General features: G+C 38.3%; 3 gene segments (V, D, J or C); all 3 read right to left on the reverse strand.

Annotated features, from left to right (window-relative positions):
• Positions 1-1,584: 1,584 nt before the first annotated feature.
• On the reverse strand, positions 1,585-2,227 carry LOC121438487. The segment is given in 3 exon segments: positions 1,585-1,605; positions 1,775-2,085; positions 2,182-2,227. Coding segments are annotated over 3 exon segments (378 nt in total).
• A 10,720-nt stretch (positions 2,228-12,947) lies between these two features.
• On the reverse strand, positions 12,948-13,469 carry LOC121438488. The segment is given in 2 exon segments: positions 12,948-13,339; positions 13,424-13,469. Coding segments are annotated over 2 exon segments (438 nt in total).
• A 5,104-nt stretch (positions 13,470-18,573) lies between these two features.
• On the reverse strand, positions 18,574-27,351 carry LOC121438489. The segment is given in 4 exon segments: positions 18,574-18,616; positions 19,164-19,318; positions 27,046-27,218; positions 27,306-27,351. Coding segments are annotated over 4 exon segments (417 nt in total).
• Between the last annotated feature and the right edge of the window lie 221 nt (positions 27,352-27,572).

Genomic DNA, 27,572 nt, shown 5'->3' on the forward strand with positions numbered 1-27,572 from the left:
CACAGTAGAAAATAGGACTTCAAAAATATTCAGATTTATTAAAGATTAGTACGGACTAAATTCTAGACTAGTGCAATGAGAAACATGACTTTGATGCACATCGCAAGCCAAGAAACAGAGAAGACATCTCTTCTTGGGCTTGTGCAACTGTTTTGATTCAGCACTCTGAAATGATTTGTGCTAGTGCTGGTGAGTCCCTGTTGGCCCTTAGTACCACTTGCTCATCCCAAGGTCTCTGTAGGAAGGTTTTTACAGTTTCACACAAGAGTTCCATCACTGTGTCTCTGGTAGAGTAATATATGGCTGTGCCCTCTGTTTTCAGACTGTTCAGTTTTAAGGAAGCTTGGAGGTGTCCCTGCTGATGGTGACTTACATTTTGAGAACAGAATTATAATCAGTGTTTTCATTATACCATATTATTTCTATTAATTCCAGACCCTATCTTGGAGTCTGATTGACCCAGTGCACTTGACAACTGGTTAAGGAGAACACAGGAACAGTGCAGGTGAGAGACAACGTCTGGGTCAGTTATGGATGAAACATGTCAGGTTCTGACTCCTTCACCTGGATTTGGGACAGTACACCTGGGGACAAGCAACATCATCATCATTCATATATTCCACACATGGTGGACCTGGGTTTCTCTCCTAAAACCCTGAAACATTTCCAGGTTGGAAAGGTCATGAGGCAGAGGAGCAGCACCAGGACAGTCATGCTCTGCTGGAGGCTCCAGTGAGAGGATATGGGGCTCCTGATATTGAATAATAAATACTGTTGTCGAAACCTCAAATTACCATTTGAATCAAGGTCTCATATAAACTACACAAGAACTAGACCATTGGGCTAAATCACAGAATTGGATGAGAACTTTTAAAAAATACACTGTTTTAATTAGGGGCATTTACTTCTGTGTGGGTAGTGTAGTGCTCATGGAGACAAACAAATGGCACAGAGTCCTCTAGACTCACATGTGGTTCTGAGCTTCCTCTGTCATCTAGGGTTTCAATCTGTTTTGGCTTCTTTAGGAACTGATGCTGGTCAAAAGAATCACTCTAGCTCAGTATGATGATCTGCATTTTGTTCAGGTAAAGTACATCCTAAAATTTAGAAGCAACTATAACAGTGCTGGGAAAATCAAGTTGTTGACACACAATAACCCTTCAGTTGTTCTAAACACAGAACTCAGAATCCATAACTAAAAAAGAAAGAAAAAAGTAGGTGTTGCAGCAAACCAGGTATACCATATAGGGAATGTGAAGATTGAACAATCACTGGGAATAACTGGAAAATCAGACAATCCAGTCATTGAGATCCAGGCCCAAGGATAGAATTTGTCTCAAAATAAGTGTTACAGATTGTTAGAGAAAGGCTTCATATGTCAACACACACGCACACGCACACGCACACACACACACACACACACACACACACACACACGGAGAGGAGTGAGAGAGATTGAGAAAGAGACAGGTAGACAGAGAGATAAAGGGTAACAGGAAGAAAAACTGTAATAAATAATCACACACATCACAACAGGAAACAGAAATTCAAATTAACATTTGGACCTTCAAGGATTACTTCACACTATATCTGTAGAGAAAATCCCTAAACGTGATATGGAGAGGCAGTGCAGACACAAAGATGTCAGGTCTTCCGTGTTTCTCTGAGCCGGCTCTTCTCTGACTCTGATTTCTAAGTACTTTCAGCGCCCCCTGCTGGTCATGTGTTCCCCACAGCGGTGTTTTTGTCTGAGCTCAGAGTAGCATTCACTCACTGTGTCTGCTGCACAGTAATAGATGGCTGTGTCTTCAGACCTCAGACTGCTCATTTCCAGGTACAGAGTGTTCTTGGCATTGTCTCTGGAGATTGTGAACCGGCCCTTCACAGCGTTGGCATAGAAGATTTTGCTACCACTCTCACTAATGGATGCTACCCACTCCAGCCCCTTCCCTGGAGCCTGGCGGACCCAGTGCATGGCATAGTCACCAAAAGTAAATCCAGAGGCTGCACAGGAGAGTTTCAGGAACTTTCCAGGCTGCACTAATCCTCCCCCAGACTCCAGCAATTGCACCTCACCCTGTCCACCTGTAAACAGAAAGAATTCTGGTTAGAAAACTGACACAAAAGATTTTTTTTCTCTTATGTCCACACAACACACAGTGTCACATCTTTATGAATTACCTTTTAAAATAAGGACAAAGGAAACCAATATGAGCCCTAAGGCCATGATGTGTGGCCTCTGTTCAGTGCTGAACCCTGACTGGGAGGCCTTGAGAATTCAGGGCTTGTCTCCTCTGCCACAGCTGCAGGGTCAAGGCAGGGCTGGTTTTTATGAGCACAAAGAAGACTTATTTACATATCTTCCTGCCATAACAGACTCTGTAGTTGGATCTGGGCAGGAAGCAGTAATCAGAGCAGATATAAGACATCATACACACTGGTGACTGTTATAGAAATTGAAGCATTAATGTAGCTCGGTGTACACATTTTTCTTGTTAGGAATTCACCACACATATTTAGTTCTCTTTTCACCATATTCATGGGAAATGTGCTTCCACACTGTCATGACTCTTGGATCGATGTGAAATTTAAAAGCTCTACACACAAATGTAAGCAATCTACAAAAATATCTTGATCTGCAGTAGAAATGTACATTGTAATATAATAAATATATCCTAAAATTGTATCAACATACAAAAATGTTTTAAGCAGAGGTAGAACCATGCATGCACACAATATGACAAAATAACTTTGCCTAGATATACAACTATTATAGATAAAAATAGGAACATATTTAATATAATTTAATTTTGTATCAATATACAAGAATCTATACCAATATAATTTGCCTACAAATAATAGCTCACAAGTATTCACTCTATTAATCACTATTATTATTAGTCTGAGTAAGCTCACACATCGATTATCCCCTTTAATTTCCCCCTTTTTTTCAAAGAGGTCCCTTAGTCTAAAAAATGTTTTCCCCAACCCCAAATCCTATTCTATTTATAATCAACTGCTAAATGCTGTCCCTAACCCAGAGAACAAACTTTGTTGGGAAAGGGGCTGTTGTCTTCTAGAATTACTTCCAGCTGTCATGGAGGTGATACACTTTCTATGGGATTCTGTGAAAGTAAAATGATGGATAAGTTCCAAGATTACTTACTGTCTGGTATAATTGCAAATAGTCTCTGAGTTTTCAGTAGGGTTTTTCTGAGGTTCCTATTGGGAGTTCTGGGCATAATGTTGTAAAAAAGTACACCGCTTCATCTAACCAAGTTGGAGCCATCTTGAGCAGCTGGTACCCAAAGCAGGTCTTATAGTAGTACTATCAGCATCATGACGTCATATCAACTAGGTTGATTTGTTGTGGGGCCCCATCTTCTTCATGGAAACTTCAAAGATTACTGAAGGAAAATTCATTTGCTCATTGTGGAAAAGTTAAACAATATTTATATAGACATATTCAGACATTTATATTCAAATATAGAGACAAAAATAGGTGTGAAGAAGGGTAAAACTTTCTCTAAACTCTTTCTTCTTTCTGTCTCTTACCAGATGGTTCTTGACATGAGACAGAAACTCTTAATTTTTCTTTTAATAACTTGCTTGGACTTAGAGAAGGACAGAGCAATTGTCCAACTCCAAAGCCATATATATATATATATATATATATATATATATATATATATATTCATATGTGTGTGTGTGTGCTTAAATGTCTGTGTTTTGATCACCTGTCCTTACAAGTCATATTCCTTTTTCTTGATGATCCTTATTGGATAGTTATTTTTCTTTCTGTCAGCATCCAAACAGCCAGGGTTTCTTGAATTTTTAAGATGTGTATTTTCCTGTAAAGACAATAGAAGAATCCTGCCCCAAACCTTATAATGTTTTCTTACCACCTGTATGATTATCACCTCTGTGGATGAGCTGCCATTTCTCTTTCTCAAGAGGTTTCTCTTTTTTAAAACTGAATCTTTATTAATTTTTATGGTATACACAGCTTTTCTTTTCCTGTGGAAACAAGAGCAAAACCCCTTTCCCATCATAGCACATCTCCTTGTTTCCATTGTGAGGTCAACACATCCTTGAAATATATTGGCTGTTTTAGTTCAGATGACTTTTTTATTATCCAACATGTCTCTGCTGCTGTTGTTCCTCTCTCATTAGAGTTAAGAAAATTCAATATATAGCTGGGTGTTGGTGGTGCACGCCTTTAATCCCAGCACTCAGGAGGCAGAGGCAGGTGAATCTCTGAGAGTTTGAGGCCAGCCTGGTCTACAAGAGCTAGTTCCGGGACAGGCACCAAAGCCACAGAGAAACTCTGTCTTGAAAAACAAAAACAAACAAAAAAATCAATATAAATAAAGCATTATGCAATCTATTCCTGGGGGTATTTTCCACCCTTTCTGTTTGTTTAACATATCCTTTATAGTTCGATTTAATCTTTCTACAACTGCTTGACCTGTAGGATTGTGTAGTATACCTGTAATATGCTTAATATAATCAGCAAAAAACTGTTTCATTTTCTTAGAGACATATGCTGGACCATTATCTGTCTTTATTTGTGCAGGTATACTCCTTTTGGCCATAACATTTAATAAATGTGTGATTACTGAATCAAACTTTTCTTAGCTCAAAGCAGTTGCCCACAGTAAACCTGAATAAGTGTCAATGGCATGGTATAAATATTTTAATTTTCCAAATTCTGCAAAGTGGAACACACCCATCTGCCAGATTTTATTACTTTGAGAACCCTTTGGGTTAGTCATTGCAGGTAGAAGTGTTTGATTGTAGAAAGAGCACGTAGAACATATCGTTATAATCTCCTTAGCTTGTTGCCATGTAATAGAAAACTCTTTAAACCTTTGCTATTGACATAATGTTTCTTGGGGAATTCTGAAGCCTTAACACACTTCCCATCAATAATTGATCAATTTCTACATTACTTTGTGCTAGAGGACCTGGCAGACGTGAATGGGATTGGATGTGATATATATCAGCTGGGTCTATACCTGCTATCATCTGGGTGCCAGATGAAGAAGGAAGCATAAAAGAAATCCCATACTAGCTCAGAATTGAGTATCATAAAGCGTTATTTTTTGGGGGGTAGACTCACAGATCACAATCCTATGCTGGAACTGGGAACAGCAACCAAATCCTGCAGCTAGGAAAAGAGTCCAGATGTGCTTTACATCAGCATAAATAGTATAAGAGGCCACGATCAAGTGGGTGGCTAACTTAAAGACTACTGATGGTAGAAATTCCTACAGCAAGAACACTTGAGACTTTTCTGAATTTTACTCAGTTCTCAGTGATGCTGCCTGATAGACTCAGGATGTTTGCAAATAAGTTGTTTCTTTTTGCTGTCTGCCTTCCTCTCAGTCATTGCTATGGAGACATATTTATATTTGCAGCACTCAATTGTTTGCATCCTGAATTTCTCCCTGTGATCGCTTTGTACTTCCCACTCTGCCTTTCTCTTTCCCATTTTGATACATGGCTGTCTTCATGCTGTCTTAGGTCAGTTTTTATTTCTGCATATTTATATAGTCAGCACAGTGAGGACATTTAATGAATTTTTGTAACAAAACACAAAACTTTTGCATCAATTTTGTATTTTCAGAAGGCACTGTTTTTATTTTCCCAAATTGTCATGCTTTATACCCACGCAGTCCCTTTCTCTCATTACACCCAACTTTTCCTTTCAAATCCCCTATATTACCCTTTGCTTTTTTCCTCTTACCTTTCACTTAAGATGTCTTTCCCTGTCTTGACTTCCATTCTAGTTCCAAGCCTACATAACGGAAGCCAGAACACCAAACACACAGAGTCTCAAACACACAATCTGAATTATCTCTTTAAGAAAGAAACTGTCCGCACGCCTTTAATCCCAGCACTCGGGAGGCAGAGGCAGGCGGATCTCTGTGAGTTCAAGACCAGCCTGGTCTACAGAGCTAGTTCCAGGACAGGCTCCAAAGCCACAGAGAAACCCTGTCTCAAAAAACCAATAAATAAATAAATGAAAGAAACTGTCCTTCCCAATCTTCAACATGTTGTGTGATGTAAGATTTCCAGTTCCATTCAAGTTCTTCCAAGACTCAGAGAACGCGGATGAAGACAGAGTGGGAAGAATGTAAGGAGTGGAACACAGCGAGAGGTGCTGTGAAATGCTGTCTTCTGGATATGTCATGGATATCACAATCATGGACTCATAATGGCTGCTGTTGTCTGTATGAACTCAACTAGGTTCAAACCAGCCAAAATCATGATATAGATAGGGCTGATAATTCCTTGACCCTATTTCTTTCTGAAAGAAGTTGGAAACTTATTTTTCTGGACAAGGGATATCGTCATGTTTTTTAGAGGGTACGGTCCCTGGTATATTTCCTATGTTGCAGTGTTTGGGTTCAAACACTTGCAGATATGGGAAACACTAACTGTGCTTAAATAATGATAAGATTGGTAGGGCCCCATGTTTGGAAGATGAGGGAGGAGCTGGATGGAAAAATATCACATGTAGATATCCCAAAGAATAAAGAAAAATAGTAAAAGCTGTATAACTGAGGCTCAAAACAATAAGTTCAGAAGCCAATTAAGGAACAGTGGTAAATATCAAATAACTTTGTAGGCAACTTTATCAGGGACCATCTTCACATCCAACTAAGAACTGGTGGGGTCCTTCACTTATTTCTAAAAAAATTTCATTAACAGATAATCTTATTCATGATTTGTAAAATATCTTTCCATATTTGGTTAGCTGTTACTGTTCTCTATGGTGAAAATATCACATCATCAATCAGAGTTAGGGGAAAAACATATGATTCTTGCCATATCCTTTCAGGGCTCATGCCACAGGAACAGTTATTCTGGTGTTAGATTATACACATGTGTCTTTTAGGTATCACCTTTTCTTTAAAATTATCTAGAATGAATCAGAGGATATAATGAAGAGGAGAATTTAAACGAAGTTGTGGTTTATCACAAGTTTAAAAATAGAGGGTGAATTAAAGATTATTCAAAATTCTTACAAAGCTGTTTTACAAAGTTTCATAATTTCAGACTCCTATCTATCTGTCTGTGTATCATCTATCTATCTATGTATCTATCTGTCTGTCTGTCTGTCTGTCTATTTGTCTATTTATCTATGTCTATCTATATAGATATAGATATAAATATAGATATAAACATAAATAATGTGCTGATTTGTTTGACAAGGAGAAATTAGACATCTTAGAGGATTGTGTGGGAACACGGATGATTAGTGTATAATTAAAAAGCAAGATAAATAGGACAAGTAAACTGTACTCTAGAGGATTACCTTTTTTTTAAAGGTAAAAACCAAAAGTTTGACATCAAACAGTTGCAAATGCTGCATATTCCAGATGACCACTGTTTCTGGCAGTACCTGTTTGTCTTCCACATCCCCTGCTGGTCTGAGTAGCGAGGTTTCTGTCCAAGCTCACCCTGGAGTTCTCTCACTGTTTCTCTGGCACAGTAATACATGTCTGAAGTTTGAAGATTGTTTAGTTTTATGAAAACATAAACGTTTGGATGTGTAGTGATATTGTGTTTGTGATCTAACAAGTAAAGCATCCTGAAGATCAGGGTGCAGAGCTAAGACATTTGCAAGCCAGAGAGGCTAGGCAATGCTGGCACAAACCTTTAATCCGAGAACTAGGAAGACAGAGGTGAACTAATCTCTGTGAGTGCAAACCTATCTTGGGCTACAAGAGATTAATCTGTGCAAATTAGAAACACAGCTCACACAAAGTTGATACCAGCACCTAAGATCATATGCCTTTAATTTCAGCACAAGAGAAAGAGACACAGGAGTGACATGGATGGGCAGAGAGAGGAATATTATAGAAGAGGAGACAAGAACTCAGATGCAGTCTGGGAATTCACTCTGAGAGGCAGTCTGAGGTTTTGGAGAGACAGCATTCATTCAGAGACAGCATTTAGTCAGAGGTTTTGCAGAGACAGGATCTTCCCAATTTGGTCTGAGCACTGGTAGAGGGGAGAACTCTCTAGTGGCTGAATACTCTGCTTTTCTGATCCTTCAGCTTTTGCCCTTGCTAGCTGACTCAGGCTCTTTATCTTTAAGAACAATTAGAATTCATGAAATAGGAGGTGTCTCTACTGATGTTAACTTGTGATTTGAGATCAGAATTTTAATTTGTGATTCCACCACTCTATATTCTTCACATCCACTTCAGAGAATTTCCTGGATTATGACAGACACATCTTACACCGTAACTGGTTAATGACAATCCACTGACAGTTCAGGTGAGGGACAGGGTCTGTGAGGGTTGTACTAGACCAGGTCCTTACTCCTTCAGCTGCTTCTGAGACAGGAACCTGGGAACAGGTACAATAATCATGGTACAGTCATTCCACAGATGACATGTCTGAGTCTCTTTCCTGAAACACTTAAACACTTACAGCTTGGAAAGGTCACCAGGCAAAGGAACAGCACCAGGACAACCATGCCTACTGGATGCTTTAGTGAGAAAATGACTGGTCACTCATCTAGGCCTGAAATTTAGCCTGAGCAAGAGGGCTTCTTTTTCATTCAGGGAGGTTCCTGAGAGGATAAAAAAGCACAGGGCAATGTTTAAAATTTTTCCTTAGGTTTCTTACAATTGCCCTGTGTTTCTTAGAGGACCTGGTGATAGAAAATGAGTAACACTGGATTCCCACTTGCAGATAAATAGGAAATTGTATGATTCACACTATGCAGATCTTGGATGAAAACATTAAGTGACTCCACATTCATGCTGTGCAGACAATAGAGGATACCACATCCTCAGTGCATATCCCTGTAAACCCCAGCAGAGTGTTTAGATGGAATTGAATCATAAGATGCACTTCAGCCTCTTCCTGATGTGAAATCAGGATTAAGGAACTATTTAAAATATTTTCTGTTGTCATTGAAGTTAATTTTTTTTAATCACTCACCTTGAAATTCCAACTTGTGAGAATGGAACTCACAAACATTTAGTGCATGTGATTTCATGTTTTTATCTGAGAGGCGATTCATGGGATTGATTGTCATACACATAAGTGGTTTCAGAATACTGACCTGTGCATTCAGGGCCACCATACCTGGATATTTCTTAGTTCCTATTTTCTGTTTTTCTGTGTCTCTGTCACTATGTACTTTTATATTTCCTTCCTTGTCTCTTTACCACTTTAAGCACATTGCAAAATCAGGTTCCTAAATATGATTGTTGCACTGGTGAGGAATGGATGGTCAGCTCTTCATGACACTTTGTAAAAAGCAGTTAATTGGAACCAGTCTTGAGTGTTACATTACCAGACACAATAAAAAGAAAGAGAACCTTAAGTGATGACAAGAATTGGAGAGGAGGACATGCTTGAACAATGGGAACTGATTGTCTTGTGAAGATCAACATAGAGAAAAGGGATTCAGGGCTTTTCTCAATGCTATGGTACTGTAAACCATCAGGGAGTGGTAAAAAAAAATAGCCCAAAACAATCTGTTCAGTAAATCCCAGAGAATATCAACCAATTCTTCCACTTTGGACACTGCATATGTTGTGTTCATTATTCCTCTGAGAATATTCTGTACTGTAAGTAGCCGTGGTGGAGAAAAGTCTTAACACTGGGAAGATGGCCAACCTGTGCCACCTCTGATGGACATCCACCCCTGTAAGTGCTTTGTCAACATTGTTCAGGATGCACTGTTTGTTAGAACATTGTTAGACAGTATGCTCAGTGCATCTCATCTTTGCTTTGTCTGATTTTTCATTGTGGCTTTTGGATCTTGCAAAAGTTCACAAGAATAATTACTTATTTTTCATACAATTTTGGAGAACTGGTACATGATCCCTTACTCATGTTTTTCTTTAGTTATATCAGACAGAGTTCGTGTCCACATTTTGTTTTCTCATGCTTCTAGGGGTCCTCTTCTCCATGAAACTCTCTAGAAGGAATCATTAAGAAAAAAGTGTTCAAATGGAATGTCTTCAGGGTAAAGTAGCCCATTACTGACAATTATCTTCTATTTAATAGCTGCATCCTTATACTTGAGTTTGTTCAGTCATTTATTCACTCATGCCTAGTGGACTCATAGATGTTCAGTTAATGGCTCCTGATACAATGAAAGTAGAATATTTTATATTCTTATGATAGTTAGAAATTTCTCCATGTAGATAAAAGCTATGATTATCTGGGCACAGCAAACCTCAGTTGGAAATAAATGAACCTACCAGACTGGCTTGTAAGAGAGCCTCTAGCAGCATTTTAACATTAGAATGGCGCAATTTCCTTTACGTTTTTGAGGAAGGACATGGAAAATATTTTATTTGAAACAGGGAAAGGAAACTTAGTGCAGAAGCAGAAATTTTATGAAGATTTAGATAGAATAGAACTTTTTAAAGCTAATCTATGAATCAGTCATTCCTGCTACTTTCTTTCATCTGCTACTCACTTCTGATGACCCTTTCTGGCCCCTCCTACTCTCATGTCTCTTCTTTCCTTTCCTTCTTCTCCTCTCTCCCTGTTTCCCTGATAAACTTCTGCTTCCTAATTTCCTCTCTCCTTTTTCTCACTCTCTCCCACATCCTTTTTTAGATCACTTCCTTCCATTTTCTTGTTTCCGGCTATATGCAGCAAGTTGTTTCTGTTATATGTGCATAATTGTAATGGCTACCCTGTATCAAAAAGACAGCAGCCAACTCTCTCACATTCCTCCAGAAGTCTCTTGCTACCTTTCTTGGGCTTTAGAACATACATAATATGTTTGTTTGGGGTGAGTATTCAGCAGTCACTTATTTTCAATATTAGGGCAGTCATGGGTACATACTTTACATGTCACACACTTCAGAAAGACTTCACTGATCAAGGCTGAGAGAAGCACTAACATTGGTGTAAGTATAGAAGACCGTGTTAGTATATGCTCCCTGACAAAACACCAATAGTGGATTTCCTCATAGCACTGTGACCTTTGTACTGTTGGTTTGTGAACATTTCTGTGCTCTAATTTTTTAAATGTTGAAATATGTTTTAATTTTGAAGGATGATAATCTCAGTAAAATATATGGAACATTTCAGGTTTGTGTGCTGTGTGCTGTCCCTCTCCTCTACATGCTTGACCATTTAAGTCGCTAGGTTTTGTAGATATATTGTACACGAACACAAACAGTTTTTGTGTGTAATGACCATGTGATGTCCAGAGGTAACCATCCCACTGAACTCTTTCCCATTTTATGGTACTTTCATTCTTTCAACCCACTCTTCAGTGATGTTACTTGTGACTTTTGGGAGGCATATGGAGGGGTACGGAAGTGAGGGATGAGGAAGTTTTGATATAGACATTCTGTCTGTGGAGAAGCCCTCACACAGTTGTCTATTCTCAGCAGTGAACAGTCATAAACTCTCTGCATTCAGTGAAGGCTGATAGGGGCTCGAGATTCATTTTACGTGCAGGTGTAGCTATTGGTTTTTGCCTTTGTCCACCCCAATGGGGTTATGATTAATACTGTTTGGATTTGTTGAGTCATAAAATGAAGACATGAATTTTGGAGCAAAATGTTTTGGGAGGGCCAAGAACAGGGAATGGGAAGAAAAAGTTGAGTGAGGGTATGGCTAAGATACATTGCAAATGTGTATTAGTTCTCAAAAACATATTTAAAAAAATCTTTTCAAAATAGTGTAGTGTATTAAAATTCCATCACTGTAGGACATTAAAGGCCTTGTACACCAATGTCCTGATGAGCAGCTGGCTCACCAGCAGTGCCTTCCTACCTCTACAAATTGAAGTCCTTTAAATCTGTACTGTCTCTATGAATGCTAGAGACATTCCTATCTTATCTGAGGTGTGTGGGGATGGGATAATCACTGGGGCTCACTGGTTCACCAGTCTAGCCATTTGTGAGATCCAGGCAAAGTGATAGAAGTTGTTTTTTTTATAAATATTTTGTAGATGGAGGGCCCTTGATAGTTTGTGCTTTTTATTTGGGGACTCCTCAATAAAGAGGGACCAAGAAGAAAAATACAAGATAGTAGTTGGACAGTGGATAGGAATTTGGAATTCTTTATAGATAAGGGTGCTTAGGAGAAGCATGAAACTCTAGGAATCTTTGTTACCAGTAAAAGCATCAACAAATCACAAACTGAAACTCAGTTTTCATAGAACTCAGATGCTATGGAAAGAGCTGGTGACAGTTGGAGGCAGTAATGAAGCTTATACCAGTAAGGATGTGCACACTAGTAGCTGAGAATTTTGTACACTAAGAGCTTTCAAATACGTCTACTGAGGAATAATTTCTTGAAAATTAGGGTGCATACTAATTTTAACAAGAAGCAAATGGTTAATATTAGAACCTTTCACAAATGATAAGAAAGTGTAATCTTTTAAGTTTTCTTGGTTTAGAAGAAGGAAATATATATTTCATTTTCAAATCTACCCTTAGAAAGTGTATTTTACAGAGAAGCTGCAGTTTCTCCATCACATGTTCCAAAACAAAGAGAATAAATTACAAAATATTCAAAATTCCAAAGTTTTACATTGAAATTTAAGTCAACAAGTGTCGCAATTACAGACTCCTTTTGAATTATTATTTCACACACACACACACACACACACACACAGACACACACACACACACAGAAAGAGAGAGAGAGAGAGACAGAGACAGATACAGAGAGACAGAGAGAACAGCACAGAATATATTAAATTATATGCATTCTTTCTGTTAATCAGAAGCAATTGGATAATTTAGAGAGTATGTAAAAAATTTGATCTCATGTTTGCACACATAGAAGGTTGAATATAATAAGACAAAGAAGAGGGGCCTCAGGATATGCTTGCTGGAAGAGCAAACCACAGGTTCTGGTATTAAAATTTGAAGTCATGAAGCCTTACTTAGCCTCTGAGGAGAACCTTACTTTTGGTTTTGAGGAATCCCTGTTCGTCCTTAGTGCCCTCTGCTGGTCGCAGATGTCTCTACAAGGAGGTTTTGTGTGTGTGTGTGTGTAGGCTCAAATGGGAGTTTCCTCACTGTGTGTCTGGCACAGTAATATATGGCTGTGTCTTCAGTGTGCAGACTGTTCAATTTTAAGAAGACTTCATTGTTGGAGTTGTCCTTACTGATGGTGATTCGAGATTGGAGAGCTGAATTGTACTTTGTGCCTCCATGATTCCATATTACTCCCATCCACTCCAGATTCTTTCCTGGAGGATGGCGAACCCAGTGTACAGCATTGCTGGTTAATGAGAACCCAGAGACAGTGCAGGTGAGAGACAGGGTCTGTGAGGGATGCACCAGGCCAGGTCCTGTCTCCTTCAACTGTACCTGGGAAAAGACACCTGGAGACAAGCAACATCATGATCAGTTGTACATCATATAGATGACATGCCTGGGTCCCTCTCCTGAAACCCTGAAACACTCACACCTTGGAAATGTCACCAGGTAGAGGAGCAGCACCAGGACAGCCATGCTTTGCTGGAAGCTCCAATGAGAAGGAGATGGGGCCTCTCAGCTGGGCCTGGGCTTTTATAGTGAGTCTGAGGGCTGCTTTGCATTGGGGAAGGTTATTGAGGAGATAACAGAAAGCACAGCACTTGGTTTCCACTTCCCTCGTGTGAATGATATTTTTCTTATGTTTCTTAGAGAATTTGAACATGGGAACTCAGGAACATTTTCTTGTTATTGTCTGTGTTTCCAAACCCAGATAAATAAGAATTAGTATGAATCACACTGTGCAGAACTGACAAGCAAAACATGGGAGTGTTTATACTAAGTGAGTCCACATTTACACAGTGCAGGCAGAACAGAGTACCATATCCTAAATGCATTTTTATATCTTTATAAATTGCAGCACTGGATTCAGTATGCAATTGGACCTCTGATGATACAGGTTATCAGAAACTCTATTTTAATCAATGACTTAACATTTATTCTCTGGAGTCAGTGAAATTATTCTTATTCTTATCACTTGTCCAAAAGATAACTTGTGAAGAAGAAGTTTACTAACATTATTATGTGTGATTTCAACTGTGTATTTGAGAGGAAACCCAAGAGACTCATTTGGTTCCTATATCATGTGGTTCATCCTATTTACTTTCTCATTTGGGAACACAATATTGAGTTTTAGTACCTCATCATTTATGCCAGTCTACATTTCTTTATGTACTTTTATCTCTCTTTTAAGCCAGTAATAAATAAAAATCCAGGTTTTTATATATAATTATTGCATTAATAAGGGATGGGAAATTTGGTTGTCAATAGAACTTCATGAAGCACTGTAGTATGCAACTAGTATTGAGTGTTATGTTATTGAAAGTAAAACATAAGGAAGGGGAGGTGATTCATTACAAAAAGTGGACAAGTAGACAGATATGAATATGGGAACCCCATACCTTGAGTTGCAGATCACAATTGAGAACAAGAGTTTGTGGAGCTTTCATCCATCCATGCCTTGTTAATGCAAACCATAGGGGAAACAAAGTGCAGAGTTGGACCCACACTGATCAATCAGCATTCAGAAATGTCTGCCTATTACTTGGTATTGGAGATCTCACATTTTAAATTCCTTATTTCTGTGTGCATAATCTTTGTACTAGAGTGGCAGTGGTAGAGACAGGTTTTAACATTAGGGATTCAACAATCTTGTGCAAGCTCTGATGTTCACTTCCACTATGAGTACTGTGTTTCACATGTTCTTTGCTCTGAACAGTAGAATAATTTTCAGACATTATTCATGGAATGTTTCATCTTGGGTTATATTTTCATTATGTTAACAAAATTTTGGGAAGGAGTTTTACCGAAGTAAATGTGTATGTCTTGTACTATATTGGAGAACTTGGCCTTTGGTTGTTTCAGAGATAGTTTGTGCCTGTAATCTGCATTTTCTTGCTCATTGGAAGAAAATGCATCCCTAAAGGAAGAAAATAAGCAAATATTTCATAAAGGATAAGAATTCATGGTAATCCTCCTATTACATATAATTACATTCTACTTGATAAGTAGTTTCTTATCCATAAGTCTTTTATCAGTTATTTGTTTACTTATGTCTGGTGAACACATGGATATGCAATGGGTTATCTTATAATGGCAGTGCCAGCTTGTACATTTGCAATATGGTTAGAATTCCATGAAAATAATACAAGGCACAGTCATTAGGGAAGAAGGGATTTAATTTGGAAAATTTTCCTCCATCAGGTTGTTCTGGAAGAATGACTGTGCAGTCATTTTCTTGAGTAATGATTGATGAAGTAGGGTCTAGATAGACAGGATGTCGTCATCCATGGGAAGTTGTTCCTGGTTTGTATAAGCAAGCATGCTAAACAACCAGGGAGTACAGGCAAATAAACCGGGTTCTTTATGGTTTTCAATTCAGTTCCTATGCTCAGTTTCCTGTTCTGATTTCATGTACTGATATACTTACATGATGGACTGTAAGATTTAAGATGACATAAATCTTTTTCTTCCCAGGTTGCTTAGGTACGATGGTCATGACAGGTACAGAATGAAAACTAGGATAATTTCAGTTACTTCTGATGAAAGGATGGATGTGGAGTCAGTGACAGCTTTCCCAATTCCAATCACAGACACACATATGTCAGTCATCCAAACATACACCTACACACACACATACACACACACACCTACACACACAAACACACATACACATCATATCCTTCACATTCAGAAACTCATATTCAGAGGTTAAAGTGGTAACTAACTTTCCCCTTTATTTTAAGGCTCACTCTTTTTGGCTTTCCCTCACTGTCTAGACCATTTGGTATTAAACTATGAGAGATTTGGGATATAGTGTTAGAATCTCAATATCTTGTCATGGATATTTTATCATAATGTAAATGCTTAGAATTAGAATCTCTAGTTATTGGCTTTGGTATATGTTAGGTCTAACCAAATTGTTTAAAACTTTCTCCCTGCTCATACCTAGTCCCCAGCAGTCATAAATTCTGATCCTCAGCCTGACCCTGGGTAACATGAGACTGAATATGCTACTTTCTGCTTTGTGAATGAATTTCTGCTCAATTCATTGTTATAAGTCATAATATCAAGATTCTAAAAATCTAGACACTTCTGTATCTATCCAAACCTTCAACACTCACGGCTGGTGTCACTGCAGCTGTCTATGATAAAACTGATGATAGAGGGGACAAGGACTGGAGCTGACATCTGGTGAAACATGCACACTGGAGCTGAGAATTTTGTGATCTCAAGGTTCAGGACACAGCTGAAGAGGAACCATTCCTTTGTATTTTGATATGAAACATAAATTTTACCAAGAAGGAAATATATAAAAAGGTGAATTGTCAGAAATGATAATGAGGTGAACACTTCAAAGTCTTGTAGTTTAGAATAAGAAAAGAATGAATATTAACTTTTCAATGTCTTGTGAAAGGAACATTAATTCAGGCTACAAATAGTTTTTCCAAAAAAAATCCAAAAAATTACAGATTACTGTAAATTCCTAAGCATACTTAATGAACTTACACTTAACAAGTTTCCTAACCTAGTCTCCTCTTAAAATACACACACACACACACACACACACACACACACACACACACACACAATGTATTGAATGGAATTAAGTGGAAATGTATACGTAAATACATGTAACATATAAAATTATGTGTCAATCTGTCTGATAAGAAGAAGCAAATGTATAGCTCAGATGATTTGATTTGTGGGTAATCCTTTGGTTCTAGTTTGGGAAAAATAGGAAGCTTGATAGGCTTCAACAGTTGAGAGAAAGCTCAACTGGACTTTTTGACTGAAAGAAGAAACCTCACATTTTAAAATTAAAGCAGCATAGTCTACAACTTCCATATTTCTGACGTGACCTCTAATGGTCTTGGAACTCCTGTTGGTCCTTTGCATCCCATCCTGTTTCCAAGTTTCTCCGAAGAGGGACTTTCTGCAGGCTCACACTGGGTTTCCCTCACTGTGTGTCAGTCACAGTAATACATGTCCACATTCATGGCCACATTATTCAATAAATTAATTTACAGAAATATAACCAATGTAACTTCTGTGCCCACTTTTATTTATGGACAATTGTCATACTGAAAACAATTAAGTGAAAATTATAGGTATGTGATAGCTACAATCACAATTAATTGTGGGCATCTCTGTGAGATTTGACACTTCAGACTTCACGTATAGAGAGTTCAGCAGTGAGAAACAGTATAACAGTGGTATATGGAAATAATAATTGAAATGCAATAATCTATTTTAATTGAAAATGTCATTTTCTTTGGATCCTCACATAGAAGTGAGAATGTTGGCCATGTATTCTTGTATATAAAATTTGTGTGGTTCATATAAACTCCCTTACTGTAAAGTAACAGAACCATGTTCCCTTTTACAAGGCACAGGTCCCATTTCTCTCCATCACCATAGCATTGTGATTTTTGTCTTAACTCTAGCTAATGGGTCTTGAATTCTTGGATATAGGCAAATTATCCTTTTGGATGTAATTTTCATATTTATGTTGATCAAAGATGCTTGTTCTATGCAGCCTACTCTGCCCACATGCATTGTCAAGATAGAAGAACCAAAGGAGAGAATGGCATGCAGGAAAATGTCTGTTCATGAGGGCAACAGAGCTATGTGCTATCCTTAGACTCAAAATTCAGACAAGTGAGAGATATGAGTTATATCAGAGAAAAAAATGAGACTGATCTCTTGGATGAGACAAAAAGGTGAGGAGTTAAAGGTCCTAACCTTTTATAAGCAGTAGTGGTATTTCAAAAACAATATTCATTTATCCACATGAGGAATATTATTTGAAATTTTCTATATGTATGAAAGCTTCATATAAACTATGGAGCACTCACATTGGGTTAACTCTCAACAGTGGATGAGATAACGAAATATTTTGATTTTAATTATGAGTGTTTGTTTCTCCAAGAGAAGTGTAGTGGGCATGGGAAAAATTAGAGACCATGGGTACTCCAGAATTACAGGTAGGTATAACTTAAAGATTGTGGGTACCAGAAATTGAAACTGTTTCCCTGAAAGAAAAGTATGTTCTCTGAACCTCTGAGCTGCTTCCCAAATGGGCAGATAAGCAGTGACAACTTTCTCTTTTATGTTTGCTGCAGCTAAGTTCTCAATAGTTGAAATATGAAACCAATCTGCCTTAACATGGAGGGCCTTGCATCAGTAATAGCCAGGCATCAAGAGGACATGATAACCACTTACCCTAGGCAACTTAAGAAGCTCATCTTAGGAAAAGTAAAATTAGGGAAGTCTGATCATGGTTTGGACAGCGTAGATTGAGAAGATTAATCAGTTAGTTGGGAATGATTATCCCAAATAATGAGTTCTATGGAAGTTGACCAAAGTTAATAAGAACATATCCTGTTTTCAAATATGGAGAAAGTCAGGTTTAAAGTTAGACAGACACCAAACAATAACTATTTGTTAGCCTGAGGAACCACTGCTTATAAGTCTGATGGAAAAGCTAATTTTTACCAAGATGCAAATGCATGAAATGGGATCTGTCAAAAGCAATAATCAATCCTTTGTTTTTATGGGACCTTCTTGGTGTAGAATAAAACTATGAGTATTTCAGTTTCCAGGGTGTTGTGTAAAAATGACTTTAAATTAGGGAAGCTGTGGTTTCTCTATCACAGTTGCAAAAACAAAGAGGACAAATTACAGCTCTTTTAATGTTTTCTAGCTTATAACTGAACCTAACATATCACAACTGTCATTACTGCTAACTCCTATAAATATCTTTATAGATAAGAAAATGTATGAATAGGTATGTATATATGTGTGTGTATGTAAATATATAAAGTTATATGCTATTCTGTTTAATAAAAAGAAGCAGATTGTTAGTTTACAAGGCTTGTGAGAAAAGCTATTTGTTATATTATTTGAACAAATAGAGAGTTTATTAGACTATGACAGTGAAGAGTTGCCTCTAGAGAATTTTTTTTTCTTCTTTGTATTTGGAAGAGGAAAACACAGATTCTAATATTGAAGCATATTCTCATGCAGCATAGTCGAGAACTTCTTATCTTATTAACAACCACATACTGGTCTTGGGAGACCCTGTTGGTCACTATCGCCCCCTGCTGGTCGTGAGTGTCTCCATATCAAGGTTTTTGTGCAGGCTCATACTGGAGTTCTCTGACTGTGTATCTGGCACAATAATACATGGCTGTGTCCTCAGTTTGCAGACTGTTCAGTTTTAAGAAAACTTGGCTCTTGGAGGTTTCCCTGCTGATGCTGATTCGGGACTGGAGAGTTGAATTATAATATGTGCTTCCACCACCCCATATTTGTTGCGGGAGGTCCTCCCACTCCTCCAGCCTATCACCGCTGAGATACCAGCCCATTGAGGCGTGGTCTCTCTCCCTTTAAAAAAGCGGCCACTTCCCTCTCCTCGCTCTCTTCACTTCCTGCTCCGCTGGTGACTAGACTCCTTTCCTGGTTGCGTAGAGGGCTGTTGCCTGGGACAGTGATCTTTTTTAACATCTACTAAGGCACTGAAACAGGACCATGTTTTCACCGCGACTCTGCAACAGTGCCACCTGCTGGATAATAGGTAATATGGCAGTTTTCGTTTCTAACGCAAATTTTACTGCTTTGTTTTCACTAATACAATGGATTAGTAAATTTATATTTACTAATACAATGAATTACATCATACAAGGTTTATATGATTATGGGGATACCTTAATTTGCTTGTTACTAGGCTTCAGTTTTCTTTTCCATATTCTATCATTAAGGAAGAATATGGCACTCCTAAGAACGATTGAATCTTTACGTACTAATAATGAACAGAAGAATATGGCACTCCTAAGAATGATAGAATCTTTACGAACTAATAATGAACAACTAATTGACAGGATTAAAATTATTGAAAATCAGAGGTTATCTGAACAAGTGGATACTATGACAGACAAAATTGATTCCATATCCAAAGGTATTAGAAAGTTACCTGAAAGGGTTCAGGCTGTTGAATTTGACCTTTAGACTTTATCACAAAGTTTTGATAAGGTAACAGACAGAATGTACCTCCAAGATGGGAATCTACATGACATACAAGAAAAGTTTAAGGAGGACATGTTATCTTTGAAGGAAAAAATTAAAGCTTTGGAATCACAGGTGCAGAATGGGGACCAAAAAATTGATACCTTAGTGAAATCACTGGAAATATATACAGGTCAGGAGATTCAGGATTTAAGAGAGACAATGATAAAAAGATTTGAAAAGATTGGGGAAATTATTGCAGCTGGTGAACAGAGTAAGGAGGCACAAGGACAGGATACAATGCCTGCACCAGCTATTAGAACTGGCTTACCCAGGGTTCTAGCGACATACCCTATACTTAATTCTGACAAAGCGTCAACTTCTAAAGGCTCAAAGGGAGTCAGAGAAGCTAGATGGACACCAATAGCAATGAATGATCTGAAAGAAATTAAGCAAGCTGTTGTTAATTTTGGCTTGCACAATGCATATGTAAAGGAAATGATAAGGACTTGGGCTTCTAATGCTAGAGCTACCCCCCATGATTTCCATCAGTTAGTGTCTGCAGTTTTAGATAATGGACCTTCCTTGATGTTTGGAATTTATTTCAGAGAAGAATCCAAACATATGGAACAACAAGGAAGAGCAAAAGGTATTGAGGTTTCCCAAGATCAAATTCTTGGTGCAGGACAATATGCTGATCCACAGGTCCAAGCTCTTTATGACGATGAAGTACTGTGTCTATGTCACCAAGCAGCTTTAAATGCTTGGAATAGGATACAAGATCCAGCAAAACGGGTTGAATCATATACCAGAATTAGGCAGGGACAGAGAGAACCCTTTATTGACTTTTTGCAAAGATTAATTAAGGCTCTGGACATAGGGGTAACAGACCCAGAAGCTAGACGAATACTTCTTGAATCTCTAGCTTTTGAGAATGCAAACATAGAATGCAAAAAGATAATTGGGCCTTTAAAGTCTAGATCAGCACCTATGGATGAATGGATTCAGCATACTATGAATGTTGAGACATTTAGCTATAATGATGAATCTTGGGTAGGAGAAGTGATTTCCAAAGCAATGAGGAGACATCAAACTGCCAGGTGTTTTAATTGTGGTAAATTAGGACATTTGCAAAAGGGATTGAAGGCAAAGAATTTATAGGAATAATATCTCTTCTGGGAATGACAAAATAGGAGACCTCGGCCTTCAGGTATATGTAGGAGATGCGGTAAAGGCCGACATTGGTCCAACGAATGTAGGTCAACAACAGACAGACGGGCAATCCAATATCATCGGGAAACTCCTTGGGGGGCCTCTCGCAGGCCCCCAAGCCAACAGTGGCCCAGTCATTCCCAGTCACAGTGGAGAACGTGCCTCACTAAGAAAATTAAAAGCTCCAATTTCTGCTGTAAAAAGTAATACTGGTCTAAATGATGAATTACGTGCGGAGGATGAGTCTAAAAACCCAATAGGACAGAGTAAACGTATATTTTGGCAGACTTCTATTAATGATCAAAGACCAAAGCTAAGAGTCTGTATAAATGGCACTTTTATTGAAGGCTTATTAGACACAGGTGCGGATGTAAGTATCATTACCCCGGAATCTTGGCATCCAAATTGGCCTCTTCAAGAGGTAGATGTTCAGTTCCTGGGAATTGGAACCCTATCTCGTGTAAAACAAAGCACAAGATGGGTTGAATGCATAGGGCCCGAAGGGCAAATAGGAAGACTAAGGCCATATATAGCCAATATTGCCATAAATTTATGGGGCTGTGACCTGCTACAGCAATGGAATACCCAGATTAACATTTCTGTATTTCCAGGAACTCATAATTCTGGGAAGGATATGATGAGGTATTATGGGAAAAGGTCACCAGCCATTCAGGCTGTACAAGAACATACAGCAAATACCAACAGCCCTACCTTTAAAATGGCTAACTGAGAAGCCAATATGGACCAAACAATGGCCTCTAGCTGAAGATAAACTACAGGCATTAGAACAGCTGGTGCAAGAGCAACTAGATGCTCACCATATTGAAGAATCAACCAGCCCTTGGAATTCTCCTGTATTTGTTGTAAAAAAGAAATCTGGTAAATGGAGAATGGTGACAGATCTAAGAGCTGTCAACAAAGTAATTCAACCTATGGGCCCACTACAATCTGGAATTCCTTTGCCTTCTCTATTACCAAAAGGATGGCCTCTTATAGTTATTGATTTGAAAGATTGTTTTTTCACTATACCATTACAAGAAAAGGATAGAGAAAAATTTGCCTTCACAGTGCCTACTTATAATAATTCTCAGCCTAATAGGAGATATCAATGGACTGTCCTCCCACAGGGTATGCTCAATAGTCCTACACTGTGCCAATATTTTGTAAGTAAGCCATTGGAAATAATTCGTAAACAATTCCCCAAGTCCATCATTTATCATTACATGGATGACATCTTGTTATCTGATTCAAATAAAGATACTTTAGAAAGGATGTTTGAAGAAGTAAAGAAAGTCTTGCCTAGGTGGGGATTACAAATTGCCCCTGAAAAGATTCAAAGAGGAAATTCTATTAATTACCTAGGTTACAGAATAGGGTTAGAGAAAATTAAAATGCAAAAGGCACAAATTAGGAGAGACCGCTTAAAGACTCTTAATGACTTCCAAAGATTGTTAGGAGACATTTCCAGTCTACGACCAGCTGTTGGGATAACACCTGATCTAATAGTTCATTTAAACAAAACCTTAGATGGTGATAAAGATTTGAATAGTCCAAGAGAACTGACAGCTGAAGCAGAAAAGGGACTGACAATGATTGAGGAAAAATTACAGGAGGCACATGTAGATAGGGTGAACCCAAATCTTAGCTGCATCCTAGTCATATTGCCTTCCAGAATTTCTCCTACAGGGATTCTAATGCAAAGGGAAGATATTATTTTAGAGTGGATATTTATACCTAATAAACCAAGTAAAAAATTAAAAACTTATGTGGAAAAAGTCTCTGACTTAATTATAAAAGGTAAGCTGAGACTTCGTCAACTAGCAGGTATAGATCCAGCAGAAATTATAGTGCCTTTTACTATTGAAGAAATAAAAAAGTTATTGGAAGACAATGAACCGTGGCAAAGAGCTTGTGCTAATTTTTTTGGGAGAAATTAATAGCAACTATCCCAAAAGTGGTAGACTTAACCTCATAAAAAGAACTTCTTGGATTCTTCCTAGAATTGCACGTGATGCTCCAATAACTGGAGCCCATACGTTCTATTCTGATGCAAATAAATCAGGGAAAGCAGGTTACAAGTCAGATGAATTGAGTAAGGTGGAACAAAGCCCTTATAATTCTGTCCAGAAGGCAGAATTATATGCCATTCTCATGGTGCTAAGGGATTTTAAAGAACCTCTTAATATAGTTACAGATTCACAATATGCAGAAAGAGTTATCTTGCTTATTGAAACCGCTGAATTTATACCAGATGACAGAGTTGACTTCATTGTTTATCCAGGTACAAGACATAATCAGGAACAGGCTTCGTCCGATGTACATAACACACATCCGGTCCCATACAGGTCTGCCTGGTCCTCTAGCCCAAGGCAATGCTGAGATTGATCAATTATTGATTGGAAGTGTGTTGCAGGCCTCAGAATTTCATAAGAAGCATCATGTCAATAGTAAAGGCCTAAAGAAAGAATTTTCCATTACTTGGCAACAAGCTAAGGACATTATAAAGAGATGTCCTACTTGTTCTTTCTATAATCAGACACGGTTGCCTGCAGGGAGTAACCCAAAGGGTACTAAGAGAAATGAAATCTGGAAGATGGATGTGTTCCACTTTATGGAATTTGGTAAATTAAAATATGTACACCACACCATAGACACGTATTTAGGTTTTCAATGGGCTACTGCCCTGAGCTCAGAAAAGGCTGATTCAGTAATCACACATTTATTGGAAGTTATGGCCATCATGGGTATACCTGCGCAAATAAAGACAGATAATGGTCCAGCATATGTATCTAAGAAAATGAAACACTTTTTTGATTATTATAATATAAAACACATTACAGGTATACCAAATAATCTTACAAGTCAGGCAGTTATAGAAAGATCAAATCGTACTATAAAGGATATGCTAAACAAACAGAAAGGGACTGAAAATACCCCCAGAAAAAGATTACATAATGCTTTATTAACCTTGAATTTTCTTAATGCTAATGAGAAAGGAACGACAGCAGCAGAGAGACATTGGATAATGGAAAAGTCTGCTGAACTAAATCAACCGATTTATTTCAAAGATGTGCTGACCTCTCAGTGGAAGCCAGGAGATGTGCTACGTTGGGGAAGGGGTTTTGCTCTTGTTTCCACAGGAGAAGAAAAATTGTGGATACCATCAAAATTAATAAAGTTTCGATTTGAAGAGGAGAAACCTCTTGGAAAGGAGAAATGACAACTCATCCACAACGATGATATTCATACAGGTTGTAAGAAAAACATATAGAATTGGGGCAGGGTTCTGTTCTTATCTCAACAGGAAAACACTCATCTTTGAGAAATTCAAGGGACCCTGGATGTTTGGATACTGACAGATGGAAAAATACCTGCCCAATAGGAAATATCAAGACAACTGAATGGGTTGTGTAAGTAATATTAAACCATATTTCTAAATTTATAAAGCTGGTTTTGAAGTTGGACTCTGGCTCAGTCCCTCTCCAATTCCAAGCCTGTTAGTAAGAGAAAAACCCAAAGTTTCTGGAGTTTCTGTCTCATGTCAAGAGCCATGATAAGGGACAGAAAGAAAAATGAGTTTAGAAAACATCTTTGCTTTTCTTCATATCTATCATACTTTTCATTGAATATATCTATCATGTCTTGAAGTCGTAAGTCACAAACAATGCCACACCAATTCGGGGTTATGATTATTAGGGTGGTATTTATTTAAAGGGGAAAAAACTTACAGATCACTGTCCCAGGCAACAGCCCTCTACGCAACCAGGAAAGGAGTCTAGTCGCAGGCGGAGCAGGAAGTGAAGAGAGCGAGGAGAGGGAAGTGGCCGCTTTTTTAAAGGGAGAGAAACCACGCCCCAGTGGGCTGGTACCTCAGCGGTGATAGGCTGGAGGAGTGGGAGGACCTCCCGCAACAATGTCTTTCATTGAATATATATATATATATATATATATATATATATATATATATATATGTCTATATATGTCTATATGATTAATGTTTAAGTTTTTTACAATGAACAATGAGTTTTTCCTGAAGTGACATTTGAAGTTTCCAGGAAGAAGATGGGGCCCCATAACAACAACTCCACCTGGTTGATATGACGTCATGATACTGATAGCGCTACTACAAGACCTGCTTTGGGTACCAGCTGCACAAGACAGTTCCAACTTGGTTAGCTGAAATGGTGCACATCTTATACAACATTTTGGGCAGACCTGCACGAAAATACTCAGAGACTATTTGCAATTTTAAAAGACATTATCTTGAAATTTAACCATCATTTTACTTTCACAGGATCCCCCAGAAAGAACGTTGCCCCTATGACAGCTGGAAGTAATTCTAGAGAACGACGTCCCCTCTCCCAGTAAAGTTTGCCCTTGGCTTTAGGGACATCATTTAGGGGTTGATTATAATTAGTATATGATTGAGGGTTGGGGGAGGAATTTTATAAGCTCAGGGATCATTTTGAAAAAAAAAGAGGGATGATGGGATAATAGATTTGTAATTGTGAGTTACTGTCTTTAGACAAATATATTGGTATAGATTCTTGTATATTGATACAAAGTTAAATTATATTGACTATTGTACGCATGCATGTTTCTACCTCTGTTTAAAACATTTTTTATGTATTGACATATATTGTATTGATATATATATATATATAGTATATATTTACCATATTACAGTGTACATTTCTACCTCTGATTAAGATACTTATATAATATTTGTGTATTGATATATATTTACCTACTGCAATGTATATTTGTACATTGTTTATATTTGGAGGTCATTGTCCTCATTTGTTTCACAGTCGTTTTTTGTCTTAGTCTTTAATTTAGATAGATATTGAGAATTATATAGACTAATAGTCATCTAAGTTTGTCATTTATAATAGACTAATCATGTTCTTTAGATATATAGAGATTATACTCAGTATAGATAGATAATCTTCAACTTCTTCAAAGAGCTGTAGAAAATGGCCTTTAATCTAACTCAGAGTTTTGTGGTAGTGAGACACAATTGCTCCTGGCAACACCACTCTACTCCCGAGAGAATGTTGAGCACCAAAGACACTCCACCTGGAGCCTTCTTTTTGGCAGAACTGGCCTTGGGGCAAAGAAATGCCCATACCTCAATGACTGACAAAGATACAGAGCGTGCATCAATGGATAAAACAGGACTGTCATATCCTGCCAAGACAGGGTAAGATAGTTTTGAAAAGTTGCTTGCCTTTGAAAATGGTATGTCAGTTATGTTTGGCCTTAGCCAAAGTTGGTTGCTTCAACGCTGCTAACGTGATTTTGGGTGATTGCCCAGGTAGCCAGTTGTCTCTGTGATTTGTTGCATGTTTTGGAAATTGTTTTACTGAACTTCCTAATTACCCAGGTAACATTATTTCCTTTCTCAGATCTTTGATGGTGTTGAAGACTATATAAATGTAGTTACTTTCTCTCATGACTTGGCCAAGTTATTTATTATACAAGACCTAAGCTAGTTAGAATAGGATATTTGTACTTATTGTATATAATTTCATAGAAGGTTTAGAACTCTCTTATTTAAACAAATGGGGGAGGTGTTGCGGGAGGTCCTCCCACTCCTCCAGCCTATCACCGCTGAGGTACTAGCCCATTGGGGCGTGGTTTCTCTCCCTTTAAAAATGCGGCCACTTCCCAGTCCTCGCTATCTTCACTTCCTGCTCTGCAGGAGACTAGACTCCTTTCCTGGTTGCATAGAGGGCTGTTGCCTGGGACAGTGATCTGTAATTTTTTCCCCTTTAAATAAATACCACCCTAATAATCATAACCCCGAATTGGTGTGGCATTGTTTGTGACTTACGCCTTCACATATTCCTCCCATCCAATCCAGACACTTTCCTGGAGGTTGGCGGACCCAGTGTACACTATAGCTGGTTAATGAGAACCCAGCGACAGTGCAGGTGAGTGACAGGTTCTGTGATGGCTCCACTAGACCAGGTCCCACCTCCTTCAGCTGTATCTGGGACAGGGTACCTAGGGACAAGCAACATCACCATCAGTCATATAACCCATAGATAAAAAAAAACCTGGCTACGTTTCCTGAAACCCTGAAGTACTTACAGCTTGGAAGTATCACCAGGCAGAGGAGCAGCACCAGGACAGCCATGCTGTGTTGGAGGCTCTAGTCAGAAGGAGCTGGGGCTTCTCATCTTGGCCTTGGATTTCATCCTGAGCTTGAGGACTGCTTTGCATTTGAGGAGGTCCCAGAGTCCATAAAACGAAGCACAGGCAATGTTTCCAATTTCTCCTCCAGGAAACTGAGATTTGGTTTGTGTGTCTTAGTGGTACTCAATATTCAACATCAGGAATATTGCTGTGATGCTGTCT

The sequence above is a fragment of the Microtus oregoni genome, unplaced genomic scaffold (assembly GCF_018167655.1).
Source record: "Microtus oregoni isolate MIOR12 unplaced genomic scaffold, Mior012 000056F_ref0000123, whole genome shotgun sequence".
Lineage (NCBI taxonomy): Eukaryota > Metazoa > Chordata > Mammalia > Rodentia > Cricetidae > Microtus > Microtus oregoni.